Genomic DNA, 19,076 nt, shown 5'->3' with positions numbered 1-19,076 from the left:
CAGCTGCTGTTTGGGCTTACCTTGTGCAACTGTGGGTCATAGAAGAAGTTAGACCAGTTTGGGTCAGTCTGCATATACCTGAACTCAAACAGCTCCCGCAGACACAGGACCAGGATGTGGTGACAGATCTTGAAAAGCAGAGGGAGAAAGTAGTAAGTCAGGAGGGCAAGTGAGCCCCAGTCATGCACATAATTTGCAGCAGACTTCAGCACACAGGGGATACACCACCATGCTGGCAGGAACAGTCTGCTCTTCTGGATGCTGGAAAACACTTGAATAGATCAGAGTCTCGCAACAACTCCCAGCCCACATCCTGGAGTGGGACATCCTGAACAGACAGCACAGATCTCACACAAGTTTTACACCAGCCTCTACTGCAGTTCATGTCAACCCCTGGATACACATCCACAGCAGGTTCTAGGGGTCATCCAGCTGCATGTGTTTGACTTGTATCCTGGTCCTGCCTTTTGCCTACCCAGCTTTGACTCCCCACTTTGTTTTCCCTTTGAGAGCAAAGGTACATCTTCACAGTGGGAGGAGGGATCCAGTAGCAGAGACTGAGGAGACCAGTAAAGCATTATGGCTCACCCTGGTGGAAAGTCCTCCAGAGCTTGGCCAGAACAAAGTCAGTGCAGCTCATGGGAAAACAAGATGGAGTTCTAGCATATTTTAAAGGTCTGAAGAAGCTGGAGAAGAAGAGTCTCTTTCTGAAAGGCTTTTGAGCAATGTACAGAGCTAGGTCCAAATCACTACTGAAAGGGTCTTTGCTAGACACATACACACCATGTACTGTTCAGCTAAATGCCCAGCTGGGCTCAGCACTAGCCGAGCTGGGGAGAAGAGCAGAAGTAGGCAGATGCCTTGGGACTGATGGGCCTGGAGGGAGCAACAGCAACAGTCCCAGGAGAGCCCACAGTTTATTACATACTACAGCAGAACTTTTCTAGGAGGATATTTAAGCTGGAGCCTGTTCAGCAGAACTGCCGGCCTCATTCAACCTCTCTTTGGCTTCCACAAAGCTCCTGTCCCAAGTGAAACACCGTATCCAATGGGAAGGCAGGACAGCACCAAATGTAAGCCAGGCCCTGCTACAGGACACTGCCATCTGGGTCAGAAGGCTGTGGGCCAGCCATGCTGTTTGCTTCTCCTCTTTGCTTAGAGGCAAAAAAAGGGCTGTTCCCGCAGCAACATCCCACTTCAGGGTCTGCTAAAAGCAGTCCCTGATGATACAGCAGCCTATTAGAGAGGACAAGCCCTGAGAAAAAACAGACAGCTCAGGGGTCACAGGCAGCCAGCTCTGGCATAGCTCCAAGTCCAGTGTGTTACTGGGATCCATTTTATCTAGAGGAACATACTCTGCACTCTTCCCCAGTGACCTGCTAACAGCTGATAGATCACACCAAGACACACACATGCACAGGGGGAACCCCCCCCACCCCCACCCAAATCCAAATACCAGGACAGTTATTTCTGCTAACAGAGCAGCTGCTTGTCCCATCACAGACTCCAATCCCTTGTTATATTCAGCACCAACGCCTACCCATCCCCACATTCTCCCCTGCTCTTGTTTACTGAGAGGTACTTTTCCAGAAGGCCTGGGCAGCGCAGGTCATTCTCACAGGGGGAAGTGACACCTAACCACTTGCACAATGGGAGAAGATGCTTGCTACACTTCTGTCCAAAAGACCAGCTGCAAAACAAGACCCCCTCTCCTCCAGCTGGCAATCCCAACCAAGCTTAGGGTCACCTGAGAGAAACCGGGCATTTAGGAGTTACACAGCCCTCTGCCAGCAACCTGGATAAACGGCCAGCAAAGCCTACAGAGCTAGGTTAGCTCCTCTTGAGCCACTCTCACCATTCTCCAATCCCTCCTTGTGCATCAGTGCAGGACTGCAAGGCCTAAACCAGCCCGGGGACACACTGGCATTGCTGCCAGATTACCTACACAGAAATCTTAAGAGGCTCCAAACAGTTGCCAGCTCCAGCCCTGCTTTTCACTGCTCAAGGTTAGCCTTTCCATGAAGAGCTCTTTAGCCCACCAGCCATCAAGCAGGTGGAGTGTGCTGCTCTGAGCTAAGGAAGAAGCAAGATAGGCCTGACAATACCTCATTTCGGATCTCCTGGCTCAGCCCTACAGCTTGATCCAACGGGAAGCCAGACACCAACTCTGTGGTCAGGACATGTTGGCTGCACAGCTCATCCACTACTCTTGGGACATAAAAGAATGGGTGGTCTTTCAGCAGCTCCCTAGGGGGTGAAGAAAGGAAGGGAAAAGGTTAAGAGTCCCAAAAGCAGCTTATTTCAGTGCTGCCACCCTCTCCCCACAGCCTGGCTGTCACCACCAGAAGGTGTTTTCCCTCAGTTACAACAGGGATCAAGTCACCAGAAACAACGCCAGCAGGTTACAGCTGCTGCTGGCTCCAGAGGTCACATCTCCTGCCGGAGCACTGGCATTAGGAGGGCTCCGGGCTGGCACATTAAGGGGCAGTGGGCAGGACCCTCTCCAGCTCCTTTGCCCACCCTGCTTCGTTTCAGGACCAGACTACACAGAGAGGAAATATGCCTTTTCCAAGGGGAGCAATGCTACAGGGGCAGTTCTGCAGAGAAGCAGGAGGGTCACCAAGCCTCCAACCAGCTCTCCCTGATCCAGCCCTCATGTAAAAACAAACTGGACCCCAGCACTACAGGGAGACAAGGGAGCAGCCAGCACTGGTAGTGCCAATTGCTGCAAGAGAGTTGAGCTGAAAAACCTCAAAGGTGCTAGGAGAGCACAGTACATGGACCAGTGCTGCAAACCTGGTCTCATGAGTTACTATAGTGCTTTCGCATGTAAAGCGGAGGCTCATGTTGAAGGAGAGGGGATAGAAGCTGCCCACCTCATCCCCATGCTTCAACAACTGCAAGTTTGATTGACTGAAAACATGCCTGGCTCTGAGAAGAGGTAGCAATGCTTGGGGACAGCTCACAGAGCATAAACACAAACAGCTCGCCTTGTGCTATAACCCAGGGGCATGGCATTCACCTCCACAGTGTCCCTGGAAATTAAATAACCTCTCCTGCATTTCACATACATACACACACACACACAGATGGGAGAGGCTGAATACAATGATATGAACATACTGGAATTTCTTTGCACAGGCAGCTTCTCTCTGGTAATCACACTCCAGGGCCAGCTCTCTGCTCAGAACTTCAATCAAATGCTCAGGGAACAAACCTGAAAGCAGAAGGGCAGAGACAAGAAAGTAAGCTTAGAAAAAAAACAATCCCTCAGGCTAAACGCTTTCCAGCCCATTAAGGAGGACAGAGCAGCACCTAAGGAGGAACCTGCCAGCCAGACAACTCCAAGCAAGCCCAGAAAGTGTGCAAAGGCCTCAGAGAGCCGACCTGTATTTCCAACTAGATACAGGTTCTGCAGGTAATTCCAGGCCATGGTTACATAGCTGCTCCTAAAGCAAGGTAAGTCCTGTTCTCCCCTCTCTCCCACAGCCCAAACTGTCCATTCCTGCTCTCTTGTGGTTAGGGCAGCTCTGGTGTTGGTATGGCTATGCAGAGAAACACAGCTAGGGGCAGAAGCACTTAAAAAATAACCCAGGCAAAAGGAAGAAAAAAAAAAAAAAAAAAAGGAAAAAAAGCTGCAAAATTGTGTCTCCCTGCAACCGGGAGCAGACATAGCAGGGCAGAGCAGTCAGCATGACTGAGAAAGTGAATTGAAGCAGGATGTAGCCAGGGCCTGAGTTGCCAAGTCTGTTTTTTTCAAGTCTTGGAGCTGAAAAACTATGCTGTTCCTTGGGCCAGCCATGGCTGGGACTGTAGCAGCATGAGGGCCCTGCCCAGCCAGCACAGAGGGACAGTCCCAGTTTTCGTCAGCACCCAGCCTGATTTAAGAGCAACATTTGTACATTCCCACTAAGATTCACAACTGCTGCCAGGCAGGTGTTTGGAAGGAGGAACAGTAAGTGCTGGCATCACTGGAGAAAGAAGATACGTATCTGTGTGCTGGGACACTGGGCAAGCTCCGAGTGTGGCAGTTCTCCACCTCTCTACCATTCTTGACTAGGAAGAGGAGGGAATGACAGGTACAGAGGGATACAGGAAATACAGGGAAGAATGAATTCTGCCAAATGCAGGAATTCATGTCAGAAAAGGATGGGGACAAAGCCAGACTATATAGCGTGATCGTTGCTCATGCTTCACGCCTAGAAAGCCATTAGAATCGAGTATGCATAGGGCACTTCACACCTTGTAAAGAGTCCCCATGGGTCTGTCACTGTACAGAGCACACCGAGACAAGTACATGTTCCTCCACCTCACACCATGCACACACACACATACAGAGCGCCAAGCAGAACAAGACAGGGTGCCCTGCCCACTCCACTGAGTGGGCAGCAGGGCAGGCGCATGCCCAGCAACGTCAGCAGCAGTTCTGTACCTGGGGGAGGGAAGCAGAGCAGAGCTCCCCCCAGGCTGGCCCTGCACCCCCTGCCCACAGCTACTGCCTCTCCTGCTTTCTGCAGGAGGTCAGCTCATGGGCAGACTCTTCCCAAGTCACATCTACTGTTTCCTTGATGTCATTTCCTCTCTAGTCTATGGACACAGGTGTGTGACATGCTGCTTGGAAGGGGTTGGCAACACTCAACACGTGCCAGTGGCAACAAGAAGCTGCCAAGCCTTGCACAGGTACTGGCAGAAAACTGAATGACCCCATTCTTGTGGGACCCCTACACTAGCTTCCTCCTCCTCCCTCTGCCAAGGGTCTCAGTTGTTTTACCTTCAGGAAGAATATTGCTCATGCTCAGGACAGTCATCAGGTTGTTAACATCACTGTTGATGCTCTGGGCAACTCCAGGGTACTGCAGGACAGAAAGGGAAAGGATAGCGTTGACACTAGATGAACCCAGGATATCCAGCTCTTCAGGGTAAGATAGAAACCCCTTCCAGTTTAACATGCACTGACCCCCAAACACAACCACCTACAGCCTGGCAGTGAACCAGGACATACCGAGGCACACACCACTCTTCTGAAAGCCTGCTCAATGCCCAGCATCTAAAGTGGCAGGACAGAGATGAGCTAAGATTCAGTCCCTTGCAAACAGAACAGCCCGTTAAGTTCCTCTGACATGGGTTCTTCCAGTACGTTAAAGAAATCCTCAGACATGCAAATCCCAGCAACACTGAGATGCCAATCGGTCACTTCCCAGCACAGCTCAAAGCACACGGCACTGACAGTCCCAGAGGGACTGCGATAGGGCAGGTGGTGTGGCCCCAGTCCAGGCAAAGGTGCCCTCTTCTGTTCTTCTTCACCCAAGCCGTCAAGGGAGCCAGCCAAAACCACTCTGTGGATCTGACTGTGCTGATGCCACAGCATTAGCCTTCCATTGCCTTTAACTTGGCCTAACTTCAGAAGAGTGCCTTGGAGACAACAGGCCTGAGAAGAAGCCACCAGTACCCATCCATACTGCTTCTAAAATAACCCTGCCTTACAAAACAAGCCACTAACCAGATGTCTAGCTTTGCCTGGGACTCTGCTCAGTTGGCAAGGGATATTGCTCCTTTGAATTATAAAACATGCAGCTCCAGAACATTTCAGCTCCAGAACGCATTTCCATTAGTAATATCTGGCCCAAGTTGCTGACAGCTTTATGGGGAGTTGGTGAACAACACCTTGCATCAAACTGCCACTGCTCAACACACAGATGATCAGCGTATGCTTATCATTTCAAACGTCCTTAACCTTCAGGCTGTGACCAGAAAGGGGAGCTGTGCACATCTAAAAGGGCACATGACCTATGGAACATGTAGGTTCCTTGCACACAGCAGCAGAGCCAAGGAGGTACAAGCAGTCCCTCACCACTGCAGTGGTGCAGTGATATACCTATGAGAAAGAGCTCCCATTCATCTGGAGTCAAACTGGCTCAAGCAGCAAAACAGTTTGTTCTTCCCTTCTGCTTGCATTAGCTAAGACGTTGCTGGAGCCAATTTTTACTTGCATTAAATGTTTCCTGTCTAGCAGTAAACATATTTATGCAGCTCCATTGCCCTTCTACAGAGCATAGACAAGAGAAGACTAGTCTGTAAAGCTCACCTGGATTTTCATGGCAACTTCCTTCCCATTTTTCAAGCGTGCCAGATGAACCTGACCAATCGAAGCAGCAGCAAAGGGACGCTCTTCAAAGGACTCCAGCATATCCCTCCAGTTGGGGCCAAGGTCATTGTTCAGAGTTTTCTACAAATAAAAAGAAAGGATCAGAATATGGAAAGCAAAGATTTAAGATTTTCCTTGTCAGAAATCACGTTCCTCTAAGGAGCCTTGCATGGCCTAGAGTAGTTTCTAGTACCTGCCCCTGCTTTCTAGATTGTCCTCCCTTCTTTGTCCTTATACATGATTGCAAAGAACAGCCCGGCCAGCAGTGCAAACCCAGCACTAAACAGATTCTGCTCACTCAGGCTACCACAGTAGAGTCTCACACAGATCCAAAGGGCAAAGATCTCTGGCAATACACCACTGCTGTAAGTATACAAAGGCCCCCCTTTTGGTGCCACTTGCTATCTTGTGGAAAATGGAGGAATATCTAACTCCTTGTTCATTTTCATCATACTGCCAAGCTGAACAGTGGCACTCCAGGTATGCAAGAGAGACTCTCTTTAAGGCAATATTAATAATTAAAAATCACAGCCTGCTTTAACAGCTTTTTTGCTACGTTGCCAAACTGTCACCCTGAAGTTCTGGCTCTGCTCAGTGTCTTTTAAAGAATAAGTAGTACTGGCAACTCCTTTTGCATCACCCTTCTGGTCCTCCTTTACAAATGGACGGAGAAAGAGAACATGTACGTAGCGGAAGGCAAGCCTAGTTCACTTCATTCCAACCTTTCTTGAAGGTGGGTTAAATTTTATCAACAACAGCAAGAACAAAGTTTCTGTTAATCTTCCATCAGACTAAGGCTTGTAAGTCAGCTTTTCAAGTGAGATTTAAGCATTTTTAGACGCTGGCTTAACATTCAGAAGCAAGACTACAGAAAGGGAACAAACAGAAGAGGAGGAGACTACATTAAATAAAACCTACATAATGGTATTTGTAGGCAACATCCTGTTCCATCACCATAGCCTCAGGATGTAAAAAATACATTTTTCCTCTGTCCAGAGCTGAGCTTCCATGTGTGGGAGAGAACAGCACCCCAGAATTAAGATCAGTTCTCACCCACTATCAAAAAAGATGCAATACTTTTTGAGAGAATAATCTTAAAAATAACCAAACAGGTAACGTGGACTGGTAAGTCACAGGTAACATTTATTTTATTACTGTCCCCTCTTCCCTGATAAGCAGGAAGGAATATTCCTTACCATCATCTGCTTTATTGGCATGAAGTCAGCACTCTGACGTACACGCTCAAAAATCCTCTGGAGATGGGGGTTGATGAAGGCATCATCTGCCAAGGGGAAAAGCACAAGTCAGTCAAAGCAGGTGCTGCATTCTCCTATTCTTGTTCAGCACACAAATAATTGCTTATCTGCATTCAGACAAGCCAGCTTCTCCTTCCCACAAGCATGCCCTGATGAAGGTTTTTAAAATTATTTCTATTTTAGAAGTTCTCCTTACCCAGAAATAGCATCTGAGGCTCATCTCCTGAAGTATCACACGTCTGATAAGTGAGTCAAACAGAAGTCCCACGCACAAAGTAAAGAGCCATTCCTCCCTCTTTACTCTTGCACAAAACCTGCATCCTACCCAAGCCTCTCCTAAGCTCATCTCCTGCTGCAGCACGAGAAAGTTTCTGTGCACCTTCTCTCACTTATCAGGGGAAAACCAAAGCATGAATACTCTAGAAAGTGTGCTGAGAAAGTTTTTATACTTTGGAGTCAAGCATCAGCTGCCATTTTATTTTACTGAACGAAGCCAGTGAATACCGAGTCTCCACCAGCCACTAAGAGCAGTGCTCTGCACCGCAACAGGCAGCGCTGCACAGCGCTGAGGCTTTTGGTGCAACTGCGGCTTTGACAAACCCAATGAGCAGATCACACTCTGCACAAACCTCTAACATTCACCAACCCTTCTTGCTGAAGATAGTGTGGCATTCAGGTCCAGGAGAGGCCACTTTGTGTCACGGAAACATGAGGTTGGAAGGAACCTTTTGGAAAGTCATCCAAACTCTCTCAAGGTTCACAGTATACTTAATGCAATTCACTTGAAGGGGTAACAGCTTCTCTTGAAAGGTACACTACAGTAAGACAGCACTTACACAAATACCAGACTCTTAGAGGAATCAATATTCAGCATCTGGTACTGTAAACAACTACCAAAATGCAAAGCAACTAGGATTGTGCAGAAGAAAACACAGCTGAGCCAAAAATAACTTATTTCAAGAGTCAGAAGAATTTAGCAATCAAATATTTATGCTCATAAGAAAGGATGGGGGAGGAGGGGTGCCTTGAAAGAGCAGTCTTCTCCTTCAAGCACAGGCTTCAACAACAGGTTGGAGAAAAGCCACCTGTTCTGCAAAACATTTCATTTCTTAAAGGCTCATGGAGAAATTAGCCAGTTTTATCTGCAGCTCTCCCAACACTGGAAAAAAATCCAAGCTACCAGCCTTAACATTGAGGATTTTACCTGCACAAATGCTAGTGACATTAAAATAGAAATGTATATTTGTATCTGTGTGAATGCAGATAAATGATAAGTCTATCCAGAGACAAAAAGAAGCAAAATAGCTAGCTTAAGAGTAGAGTCCTGGGAAGGGGAGTGGGGAGGAATGGGAAGAGAAGATACATAATGCAAAGACATGGCAGCTAACATACTTTGCGTTGCTTAGAAATTCTCATCGAAGCCATGAGCAGCATTTAAAAGTATTAACAAAACCCCACTTTGGAAGCATCAGGAATTTTTAAGAGGAGATGCCATTCTATCACTGCAAGTCAGATTAACAGGCTTTGCAGGGACTGCAAGTAAAACTCCCATCATGACATTATGACCCTGCAAGAAGACTAAGCATTACGTTTGCATGTGCATTCTGAACCCTGAAAGCAGCTTCTACTCTGGGCTCAATTAAGTAAGTATGAAAAACCTCTTAAGATTATAGGTGTGCGCTCTGGGGTAGGTAAACTTAATAGCCATGATGCTGTAACATTTTAACCTGCACCTCCTAGAATGCCCATGCAGAAGGAGAGGGGGGCCTCACTGAAACCAACTCCTGCTCCCACAAGCTGCTTGTCTCATGGTAGCAGGGTCTGCCACAGGCATTTAAGATCAGCTTGTGTTATTCTGTTCATTGCCGACATCCCAGCAATTCACAAAATTCAATCTTTAGTTTGAGCACGCACTCTTCACTGGGGCAGCTTGAGAGTCACTACCTCATTCATTAGTGCAACGCCAATTAACCAAGAAAGCTCCAAGTCCAGATTGCCTGTACGAAAACACATCAGCAACAATAAAATCGGCCACACTGCAGAGGCAATTCTGTGACAAAACAAAGCTTACAACATGCTGATGAACAAGGTTATACTGCTTTGTGGTAAACTGATGAGGCCTTACAGGAATGAAACATGAAGAGTCAGGGCAGGATATTCACAACCAGCAAAGGCATCCGCCTTTCAGACATCTTCCAGAGCACACCCACCGGGACAAGGTATTAACTTGGGCCCTTGGCATCCTTTCTGCACCTGACCTTCAGGGATTTGGGTCCCTAACAGATCTACTGACTCTCAGAAGCAGGCAGCAAGGTTTTTAAGGACACTGCTTTGTTACTCCTGGGTGGTTTAACTCGCAGGTGCTCATCTGCACCTGGACAAGGCAACACAGAGCCCATGTGCTCAACAATTAGCACATCTCCCTGCTACCTGAAGAACCCACCAGACTCACTCAGGCCACAGAGAAGCCCATGAAGTGGCAGGAACCATGCTAAAACCTCCCATCCAAATAGCCAGCCCAAGAACTGGATACACTGCAACACAGGAAACATAACTTTCACCATGACCATCCCACAGCACAGTTACCCAGGGCCCATCTTCTCTCCAGGCATGGCAGCACTCCTCACACTTTTCACAAGAGGGCTGGGCAGCACCACTGAGCTTGCTAAAGGCCTGTATGTCCTTGACATCCAAGTGAAGTCAATCAGCAAGTGTTTTACACTCCTGCCAAAGCTCAATCACATTAGGAGACAGCAGACAATGAGAAAAATCCAGAGCGTTTCTGCTCCTCAGAGCTGGCCTTTCACAGCTGTTCCCTCTTCACTCACATCCAGGCTCAGGACAGCTGTGACCAGGCTCTCAACACACATCAGGTGCAACTCATAACAGTGTCTAAATATTTTAAGTAAATCCCCACCTAGGGCAGACAAATTAACTTCACAGCTGATTTCTAGACATGGCTCACTCAACCCAGATGTCAGAGGCACTGGCCACACAAAGCAAGGAGCAGAAGAGCTCCTCCTAGATCTGCACCATGACCAAGGTGGAAGACAATCTACCTGCAAGTGCCAGCACCTGGCAGTTTCCAGAGGGTGAGAAAACAGCATACTGGTGGCAGCCTTTGACACATCAGCTGCTGCCTTTCCCCTAGCTTTGTTAGTGTTGCCATCAGCCTGGCAGGTGGAACAGCACACACCTGAGACAGGTAACTAGCAAATAAAGAACAGAGAAATGCCACAGGCAGGGCTCTCTGGGACAGTGAACTGGCCATGCTCTTTCAGCTTGCCCAAGTTATCCAATATCCCACTGGATCCAGCCTCAGCAGTCAGCACCTAAAAAAATTCAAGCAGAAGCACGAGCCAAGCAAGCCGAGTACTTCAGACACTCGGACACTGATTCAGTTTCAGTGACATCTTGAAAGCTATTTCTAAACAAGCGTAGCAGCTATTTTTGGCTAGTTCTTCCCTTCCCTGATGAGTTGGGCAGGAAGGAGAGGTGGACAGTTCCAGATAAGGTTTGAATTCAAAACACCTGTTATCTCCCAGGAGTGACCTAACAGCTCAGTGCAAAGCTACATATGTCACTCACACCTTCACTTCTAATCACTGACTTTAGAGTCTCATGGATTAAGAATCAGTTTGAAATCCCTTCAAGATAAAAACTCAACTAAGTTTATACCTGAAAAGCTTATGAGCTGTACTGGCCCTTCTAGCAAAGCTCCTGTGCCAGTCAAACATGTAAACCACTAACAGGTTGCTGCAATGGGAAAGGGCTGTGGATATATTTTTGACCATACCTGGAGATCATAGAACAGCATCATGTTCTTTTCTTCCTCCTCTTTTCTAGCAGGACACTTGTGTACTCAGTGTGACATAGCTCTGCTTTTAACAATTGCTTTTTAATACAGACATTAAAATTCACAGAACAGAGTCATCTTATTTTCACCCAATTTCAGGAGCATTACCTAGGCATCAAGTGAGCTGACTCTGATCAGAGCAGTTGTATGCCCAACTGAGCTCAGATTTACAACAGAGGCACTAGAGGAAGCAGGTGATGGTATATTGCACACAAAGTCATTACAGATTGAAAGTAGGCTGAACTTCATCAGATACATCACCATCACTGTTCTCACATGAGAAAGCCACATGTCTTTGCCCTCCACATTCATTTGACTTTGACTGACTGATTCAAAGCATCTGACTCTCCCCGCATGTGACAAGAAATTCTTCACCCCACCTGGAAACAGTAAGGAGAGTAGCTGAGGTCCTATGCTACCACTTACCTTGAATGCTTAACATCTGTCCCAGCTTCAGTGCCGCTCCTCGGACCTTGCACAAAGTTCTCACGATTCTTTCTGCATTGGCCTCCGACAGGAATGGGCTGGAATCCATCACCGCTTTCTTTCCTGAGGGCAAGAAGACAGCATATGGATGAAGAGTGCCCTTACCTCTGTGAGCTTACTCCATTGTATTACTCCACATTCAACAGAAGACTCACTCTTCCCCAGAAAACCAAAATAGGACTACACTTAGTATCTTTACTGCAACCTAAGGGCAGACTGCAGGCACGTACACATGTCTTGTGCCAACTTTGACCTTGCTGGCTTGAGGGCCAACAGCAGCTAGCCACAGCGGATGTTTGTGGAGGCTATGTGGACTGTCCAGGATCCTGGGCAGAAACAGGTGCTGAACTTGCTGTACCAGCTAGGTCAGCCTAGCACATTACATGGTCTCCTAAGGCCCATGTCATAGGCTGAAGCATAGCTATAGGCTCAGAAGAGCAGTAAAGGTGAGCCACAGCAAGGAGTGGGGAGGATCATCAAAAGCCTTAATAACACAGTGGGATAGACTGAAGATGTGCTGGAACTTCATAGGGTGGGAGCAGGGATTCACACCAGCCCCAACCCTCCTTTCCCAAACCCAGTAATTCTTGCTTATTCACACAAACACATATTGCAACCACACATTTACAACATGCACTAGGCATCTGTACAGGGCAGACAGTTTTCACATCATCCTCTAAGCCTGTATTAACATTCTTCCCTAATCGGACTGAAATTTACCATCTTCTTGATACACAGGCAAAACAGACATCCTGTCCCAGCACCATAACCCCAAAACACCCCACCTGCATACAGCATTTTGAAAAGCAGCAGATTGTATATCTGTGATGAGGTTATCAAGCCAGCCAACGCCCAGACAGGCTGGAGAATGTCCTCAAAGCAGAAGCCTAAACACCCTCATCTGTGCTACTGTATTCTTCTTGGAGAACTTTGCCACTGGGGAAATTAATCTCAGTTGTCAGGATTACCAAGCTTCCCCTCTCACATCTTCACACATGCATGTTGTTCCTTGCTATGTTCCTGTGAGAAATTTGCCACTGAGAGAGATGCTGCACAATTCAGTCTAGCTAAAGCCCCTTGCTCTGACTGTACTTAGAGGCCATGCAGGGAGAAGGCCGAACCCTTCTGTCCTTACTCCCATCAGCAGTCACCCAAACATCAACTTCCACAGAACAAGGCCCAAAACATACAGACTCAAAAAAACAAACACACACACAACCACACAATCCCTTCCTCCAAAAATAGCAAACCCTGATGGGTGACAGGCTCAGTAAGTGGTCATGACTGCCATCTGTACACCTGTGACATGGTCCTAGGTATGCAACATGGTTTCTGCATGGCATAAGAAGCCTTTTCCCTCAGCTTTCCCCCTTCCCTTTCTTTCAAGGAAGGAAGGAAGAGGGAGAGAGACACTGACATGTGTCTGACATTACACAGTCCCTTTGAGAGGGACAGAAGGAGCAAGCAGGCACCCACCAACTGCTTCTCTTGGGGCTTCAGCTCAGCTCCTGCTCATGGGGAGCCAAGCAGGAGAGACGTCAGGTCTTGCAGCCAGGCTGCAGGGCCCAAGGCTCATGCCTAGATCTTAGAGACACAAAGCCTTTTCACACTTCAGAGGAGAAGGGTACAGAGGACAAAACAGCTGAAGCATACAACATTTGCGGGAAGTCCACATATACCACAAGCAGGGCACAAAAAGGCATGGCAGCACTAACTGCCTGAAGAACTCAGACAGATGAAAATTACTGGTGCGCCATGTAGTGACTGCAGCAGCAAGAGCTCCTCTCCATCTCCAGCTGACTCCCTCCCAGGAAGGTACACAGAGGGAGCTCAGGCTGGCACAGGGACAGGGAAAAGAGCTGGGATCTAAACTGAAGCAGCTGCTGTCTGAACTGTGGTGGCTCACATGGTTTGGTGCAAACATCAGAGTGCTACTGAACTACCGGGCACCCTTATACCCCAGCTAACAGCTGGCTGGCTCAAAGCTCTCCCTAGAGGAGTGATGCCATTGAATTCTCCACCAGCAGTTCACAGCGTTGCCAAGCACTGCCTTCCCCTTGCTTCAGTCCCCATTTTCTTTACCTGTTTTGTGAGAGAACAGCAAGATGACACTCTGTGGGGGATATTTTCTATCTGTCCAAACACTGTTCCAGAGCAAAGGAAGAATGTACATGAAATGGAGCAAGGTGGGAGGAGGGGGAAAAAAAAACAAAAACCAAAACCAAAAACACACTTAACCAAGAGCGAAGCACACAAGATGGCTATTCTGGAATCCAGACTGAACAAGAAAGGAGAGCAAGATGCAGAAAGCCAGGAGTCACCATCTGCACTATATACAGCTATGCTCAGAGCAAATGTTGCCCTGGATCCTGGGCAGATAGAGCTGCCTAGGGCAGAAGGATCTGACTTTACCCCTTGGAAAGCTGGCTCTGGAGAGTGCGGTGCTTGGAGCCATCCAACAGAGCTCTGGCTGTCAAGTATATCAACAGGAAAACTCTGGATCCTTAGCAATGATGTTCTTGCACAAGCTCCATGAGACACATAGAAGCCAGGAAAACTACCAAATCAAAGCCTTACCCTCCCTTCATGCCACCTGCATGCACACACACACACACACACACACACCCTCCTCAGTCTACAATAGGATAAAGGAGTTTGTTAATCATTAAAGTCATCTCCAGAACCCAGTGAACCCTGACAATTTGAAAACAGTCTTATCAGAGAAAGAGCCAAACACAGGCGCTCCCCATCCTCCTCCTCTTCTGGCATGCTTCTCAATGAAGTCAAGCCCACAGGGCCACTACCTGATCACTAGTCAGCCCAGCCACATGTGATTAGTTGTTTGTTTTTGCACATTGCTAAAAGGGGACACGAATTGGAAGGCAACTTGAAAGCGAGAGTCAAAAGCAGGCTTATGTAAATGGCACATGAAGAGGAAGAGGAAATGAAGAGGAAGAAAACAAACAGAAAATAGAGATAGGCTTCCAATGCGGGGGGGAGAGGAAATGGAGACAAAACCCAGCACAGTTCAAAATATGTTCTATGCCAATTCTCAGTAGGTTAAAGTGAAAGTTCTTCCTATAAACAGCAGCCACCTTCTGCTGCTACAAACTATCCCTCCCATCTCAAGATCACAAGAATGATTACCTATCCATTAAAAAGGGAAGGAAAGAAAAACAAAACAAAAAAACAGCTAGTCACATCTAAACAGCTGTGGCAGTGAGGAGGACTCTGAAAGGGAAGCTCCCGCTGCCACAATGCCTGGAATCTGTCAGCTCTTCCACAGTGCAGGCAGCAGACAGATGCCCTCAGGAATGCTAGACCCACATTTTCCTTTCAGAGTCCAGGATCAGCTCGAAGCCTTCCAAATCTGTGTGCATCTTGCAGCTGCTCTTCCCCCACCTTCACTGTTATTACCTGGAGAACCCACTACTGAGCTTTGTGCATATTTGTTTTTAGGACCACCCACTACACAAGCTTTAGGGCAAGAGAACAGCCAAGAACATTAAAAAAAAAAAAAAAAAGCACTTGGGAGTGATAACTCAAGGAGATTGCATTTTTTCCTTTCTGTAAGGAAACAACCCTATGTTCAAATCTAGGCCAGCTGCCAGCCCTTCAGGACTCTGCCCAGCCCAGCATTTGCACAGTGCCTACCAGAACAGCCCAGTACAGGTCATTAATAAGTTATAAAATTGACCTTGAATCCGAGTCTCTTTTGCTAGTAATGGCAACTATTTATCTGGGCACCCTGTCTGATTTTTATTCCTGGAAACTTTGTTCTACCCTCCCACCCCATGTCAGCCTTGCACTTTAGATACACACTCTAAATATTGAGACTGCTGTCAAGGTCACCAGTGACCCAGGAGGTTATTTTCAATTTGCTTGATCAGCACAGTAAGAAAATTCATGCTGGAAATGGAGTATGGCCATCCTCTTTTTAAATGAATAATGTGAATGAAACCACTTAGTAAAGCACTTGGAGGGCAGCATTAACCCCTCAAGTCCATAAAGAAAACCCCTGCAACTACATGCAGGAGAAATACATGTCCAGGACATCAGGCTTGTGGGTGGTGGGAGGGGGATATTCACAAACTCTTGCACCTCATTTTTTGTTTGAGGGCAGAACTCCTGTAGCTTAGGAAAATTCCTTCTTTCTCACAATGTAAGGAAGAGAAACAGCTCATGTACTCCCACAAATTTCATAGCTCTGCAAGCTCCTGTTTTCACTTTGGGGTGTGCCCATTAGAAAATAATCTGGCAAGCAGAGAAATACCAACAGTTGTGCAATATCTCCTCAGTTAAAAGCAAAGCAAACCATCAGTTTACAACAGGTACAAACAACCTGCCAAACACATCGCAAGTGCTGAAAGCAAAAGCCTTCAAGGATTCTCTACAGGCTGGGCCATGTTTGCCAACATGCATGCTTTTAAATCAAAGCAAAGAAACCCACCCAGCCTCAAACACCTCAGGTCAGGGAGCGAAACAACGCTTTGCCAAGGATCCTTTCTCTCTGCTGGGCTGCTGTGCATTGCCTAGTTGCAAGGGGAATACAAAGATGTAAGTGTTAATGGGCAGTATCCTAGATGACACACAGACTGCTCCCCCTTCCACAGGGGGTGTGTATTCTGTCCGCCGTCTTTTTAATTTCTTCCATTTTGAGCCACTCAAGTACTTCCTGGAATAGAAGTTTATGCTTCCTCAAGGAAGAGGAGAGAAAGACACAAACTGGCCTAGTAGTACAATACTATTGTCCACAGTAAAATTACAAAGATTCTCACCATCTCAAAGCAATGCTTCTGAACCAGGAATGATTTGACCTCATTTTTACCTCTAACTACAAGAGCTTAACCCTTTCTGCCAGTTTCCTCCAGTCACTGGAAAAATCCAAATGTACTGGCCAGACCAGATAGAGCAGCTGAAGACTAGACAGCCTGCAATGACTTTACCAAGAACCTTACATTTTGCAGTGTCCCACCCAAGCTTTTATGGATAAGAAACAAGTGAATCCAGCCAGAAGCTTTATGAGTAATTTGCTGTTTTCCAAGAAAGATCACTATGTACGTTCTATACCCTAAACCACTCATCTGCACACAACCATTCTCTACAACCACATTTTACCATTATATAACCTTAGAGAAAAAACATCACAGCATAACCAGGTATAACTCAGGAATATTATGCCCCCAGCTTTAATCAAGCTGGCAAGGAAACCTGAACAGATATAGCACGGCCTTTTGAGCTTATTATGAGAATCTTTCAGAGGAAGGCAAAAGATACTGAAAGTAGAAATCTGCCATTTAAAATGCATCTAAGTTGTTTTCTCTCCCTTAAAAGAGAAAAGGGCAGCCATCCTCTGAGTTCCTACAAGGCACAAAAGCCTTACATTTTAAACAGACTGCAACCACTAGCAGCATAAAGTTTTCAGACATACAGGCTCATCTACAGTTTCTGTACTGGTAGAACTATATGGTTTCACTGTACAATTTAAACAAAACAAAAAAAAAAAATCCAAGAACAGGCTCAAGTATAGTATTCATGCTCAGGTGTGGCTATGGGGAAGCAAGATGTAGGAATTATGTGGGCATAAATTTATTCTCCCACGTATACCTCTGTCTGTATAGTGAGGCTGTGGTACACTTAGGGAAAAAAGTCTGGAGGTGGGGAATCCGTATTGTAACAATAAAAGAATTAGCTGCATCCTTTTACTCTAACCATACCACCTTCCCAACTTTCAAAAGAATAAAGTCTTGCAAATGACTATTCAGGTAGACTGTGCATGAAAAAAAATAAATAAATAAAACAGAAGTAATGACTTTTTTTTTTTTTTTTTTTTTAATTAAGACAAAAGGAATGAGGATGCAAAAATGGCTTACCATTGCGTTCATCAGGTCTAAGGCTCTTCTTTGCAACTTCTGCCAGTGCCCCAATGCCAAGACCAACAGCTAGTCCTTTAAAATAAGAAAAAGACCCTGATCAGTGTGAAAAAAAGTGTCTTTCCAAGCCATGCACAGGTGTTTTTTGTAATTAATCCTAAGACACATGATCATATGCACGGCTGCAAAAACAGTTTGATTAGAACATCCTGGCTTTTACAATGGAGTCATCTTAGAGATTAACACTAAACTGTTTTCTCCTGTACCTCTTTCTTCAGCCCAGCATGTCAGGCAAGCACTAGAGGCTAGGCCAGTCTGGGATGCCCAACTCCTGTAAAGGGCACCAGTGAGTGCCGCTCAAAAGCTCTCTGTGCTCTGGCTGAGGTCCTGCTGCAGACTCGAACTGTGGGATTTAGAAGGGGGGAGAAAACTATTCACAGTGTGGTTCGGGAAGTAAAGACTCCCCCATGATACCACAGTAGGGGGAAGCAAAAATATATTCCAATAAAGCCATTCCCAGTAGATCTTCAAGAGGCCTAATTTTTCTGTGCCCCTATTAGCACAAATAAACTTGAATGTTGGGACATTAGCTGTTTTTGGCTTCCAACTGCTCCTTGATTATGGGAATTAGAAACATATTTTCCTTCTAAAGGCCCACCTTATCCAAACAGTATTGTAAGCTACAATTCCAAGGAGGTGGGCCATGGAGTAACCCCTAACACACAGCAACAGCAAGACCATGAGATGAAACACCAGCACTCATATGCTATCCCACTTGCAAGCAGCGAGGTCTGGGCTGCTCCCTCACAGCCACAGATTAAGCTATGACTACCAGAGTGTTACAAGGAGGTGTTATCTCCCACCACAAACCTGACCAGAACCACCAAAGATTATACATCTCACAGATTAATCATGCAATAACCAATACGATCGAAGGTATGACTGCCTTCCCAATTTCAAATGTTTTATTTTACTGGATAATAAAAGATTTGGGTAGCCAGAGCAGCTGGTGCTCCCTCACAGCTCCTCAGCAATGGTGGATCCCATCACGCCTTACTCCCATAGTGCTGGCAGGACTTGGTGCACACGTCTTCCAAGCACCCCAGGCCCTCCTTGAGTCACTGTGGGACAGCTTCCAAGCTAAAACAACTGGGTGACACAGAGTACAGTGAAGCATGCATAGCTGACACGCACGCAGCTCTTTGCGCATGCGTGCGTGGGAGGAAACACAGTGTGTGCATCCACGCACGTTTTGTAGTGTTAGCTGAGGAAGCCTGGGCACAAACAAGTTGAACCTCATTTTGCATGGTGAGTTCTTCCTCTTTCCCATCAATTAATTACAACTCCACCTGTACCAATAAAATTTTAAACATACACAGTATGTCTCCTTCAGAAACAGCTCTACCTTGCAATCCTGCAGACTAAGGGCACTGGGCCAAAGAACCCAGCATAAGGCAAAG

The 19,076-nt window shown here is 46.7% G+C and overlaps 1 protein-coding gene across 3 annotated transcripts in view; it reads right to left on the bottom strand.

Annotated features, from left to right (window-relative positions):
* Positions 1-19,076, bottom strand: part of COQ8A (coenzyme Q8A) — a 48,850-nt gene that overhangs the window by 3,506 nt on the left and 26,268 nt on the right. For all 3 annotated transcript variants that reach the window (XM_067292953.1, XM_067292954.1, XM_013940344.2), the window contains 8 exons: positions 17,617-17,691; positions 11,684-11,806; positions 7,342-7,427; positions 6,086-6,226; positions 4,772-4,853; positions 3,124-3,217; positions 2,106-2,247; positions 21-128 (listed from right to left, as the gene is read on the bottom strand). In XM_067292953.1, coding sequence (XP_067149054.1) covers positions 21-128; positions 2,106-2,247; positions 3,124-3,217; positions 4,772-4,853; positions 6,086-6,226; positions 7,342-7,427; positions 11,684-11,806; positions 17,617-17,691 — 851 coding nt within the window. The remainder of the gene's footprint in view (positions 1-20; positions 129-2,105; positions 2,248-3,123; positions 3,218-4,771; positions 4,854-6,085; positions 6,227-7,341; positions 7,428-11,683; positions 11,807-17,616; positions 17,692-19,076) is intronic.

Source organism: Apteryx mantelli, chromosome 3, assembly GCF_036417845.1.
Source record: "Apteryx mantelli isolate bAptMan1 chromosome 3, bAptMan1.hap1, whole genome shotgun sequence".
Taxonomy (NCBI): Eukaryota; Metazoa; Chordata; class Aves; order Apterygiformes; family Apterygidae; genus Apteryx; species Apteryx mantelli.
The sequence above is the reverse complement of the archived record's forward strand: the minus strand, read 5'-3'. Positions and strand labels throughout refer to the sequence as shown.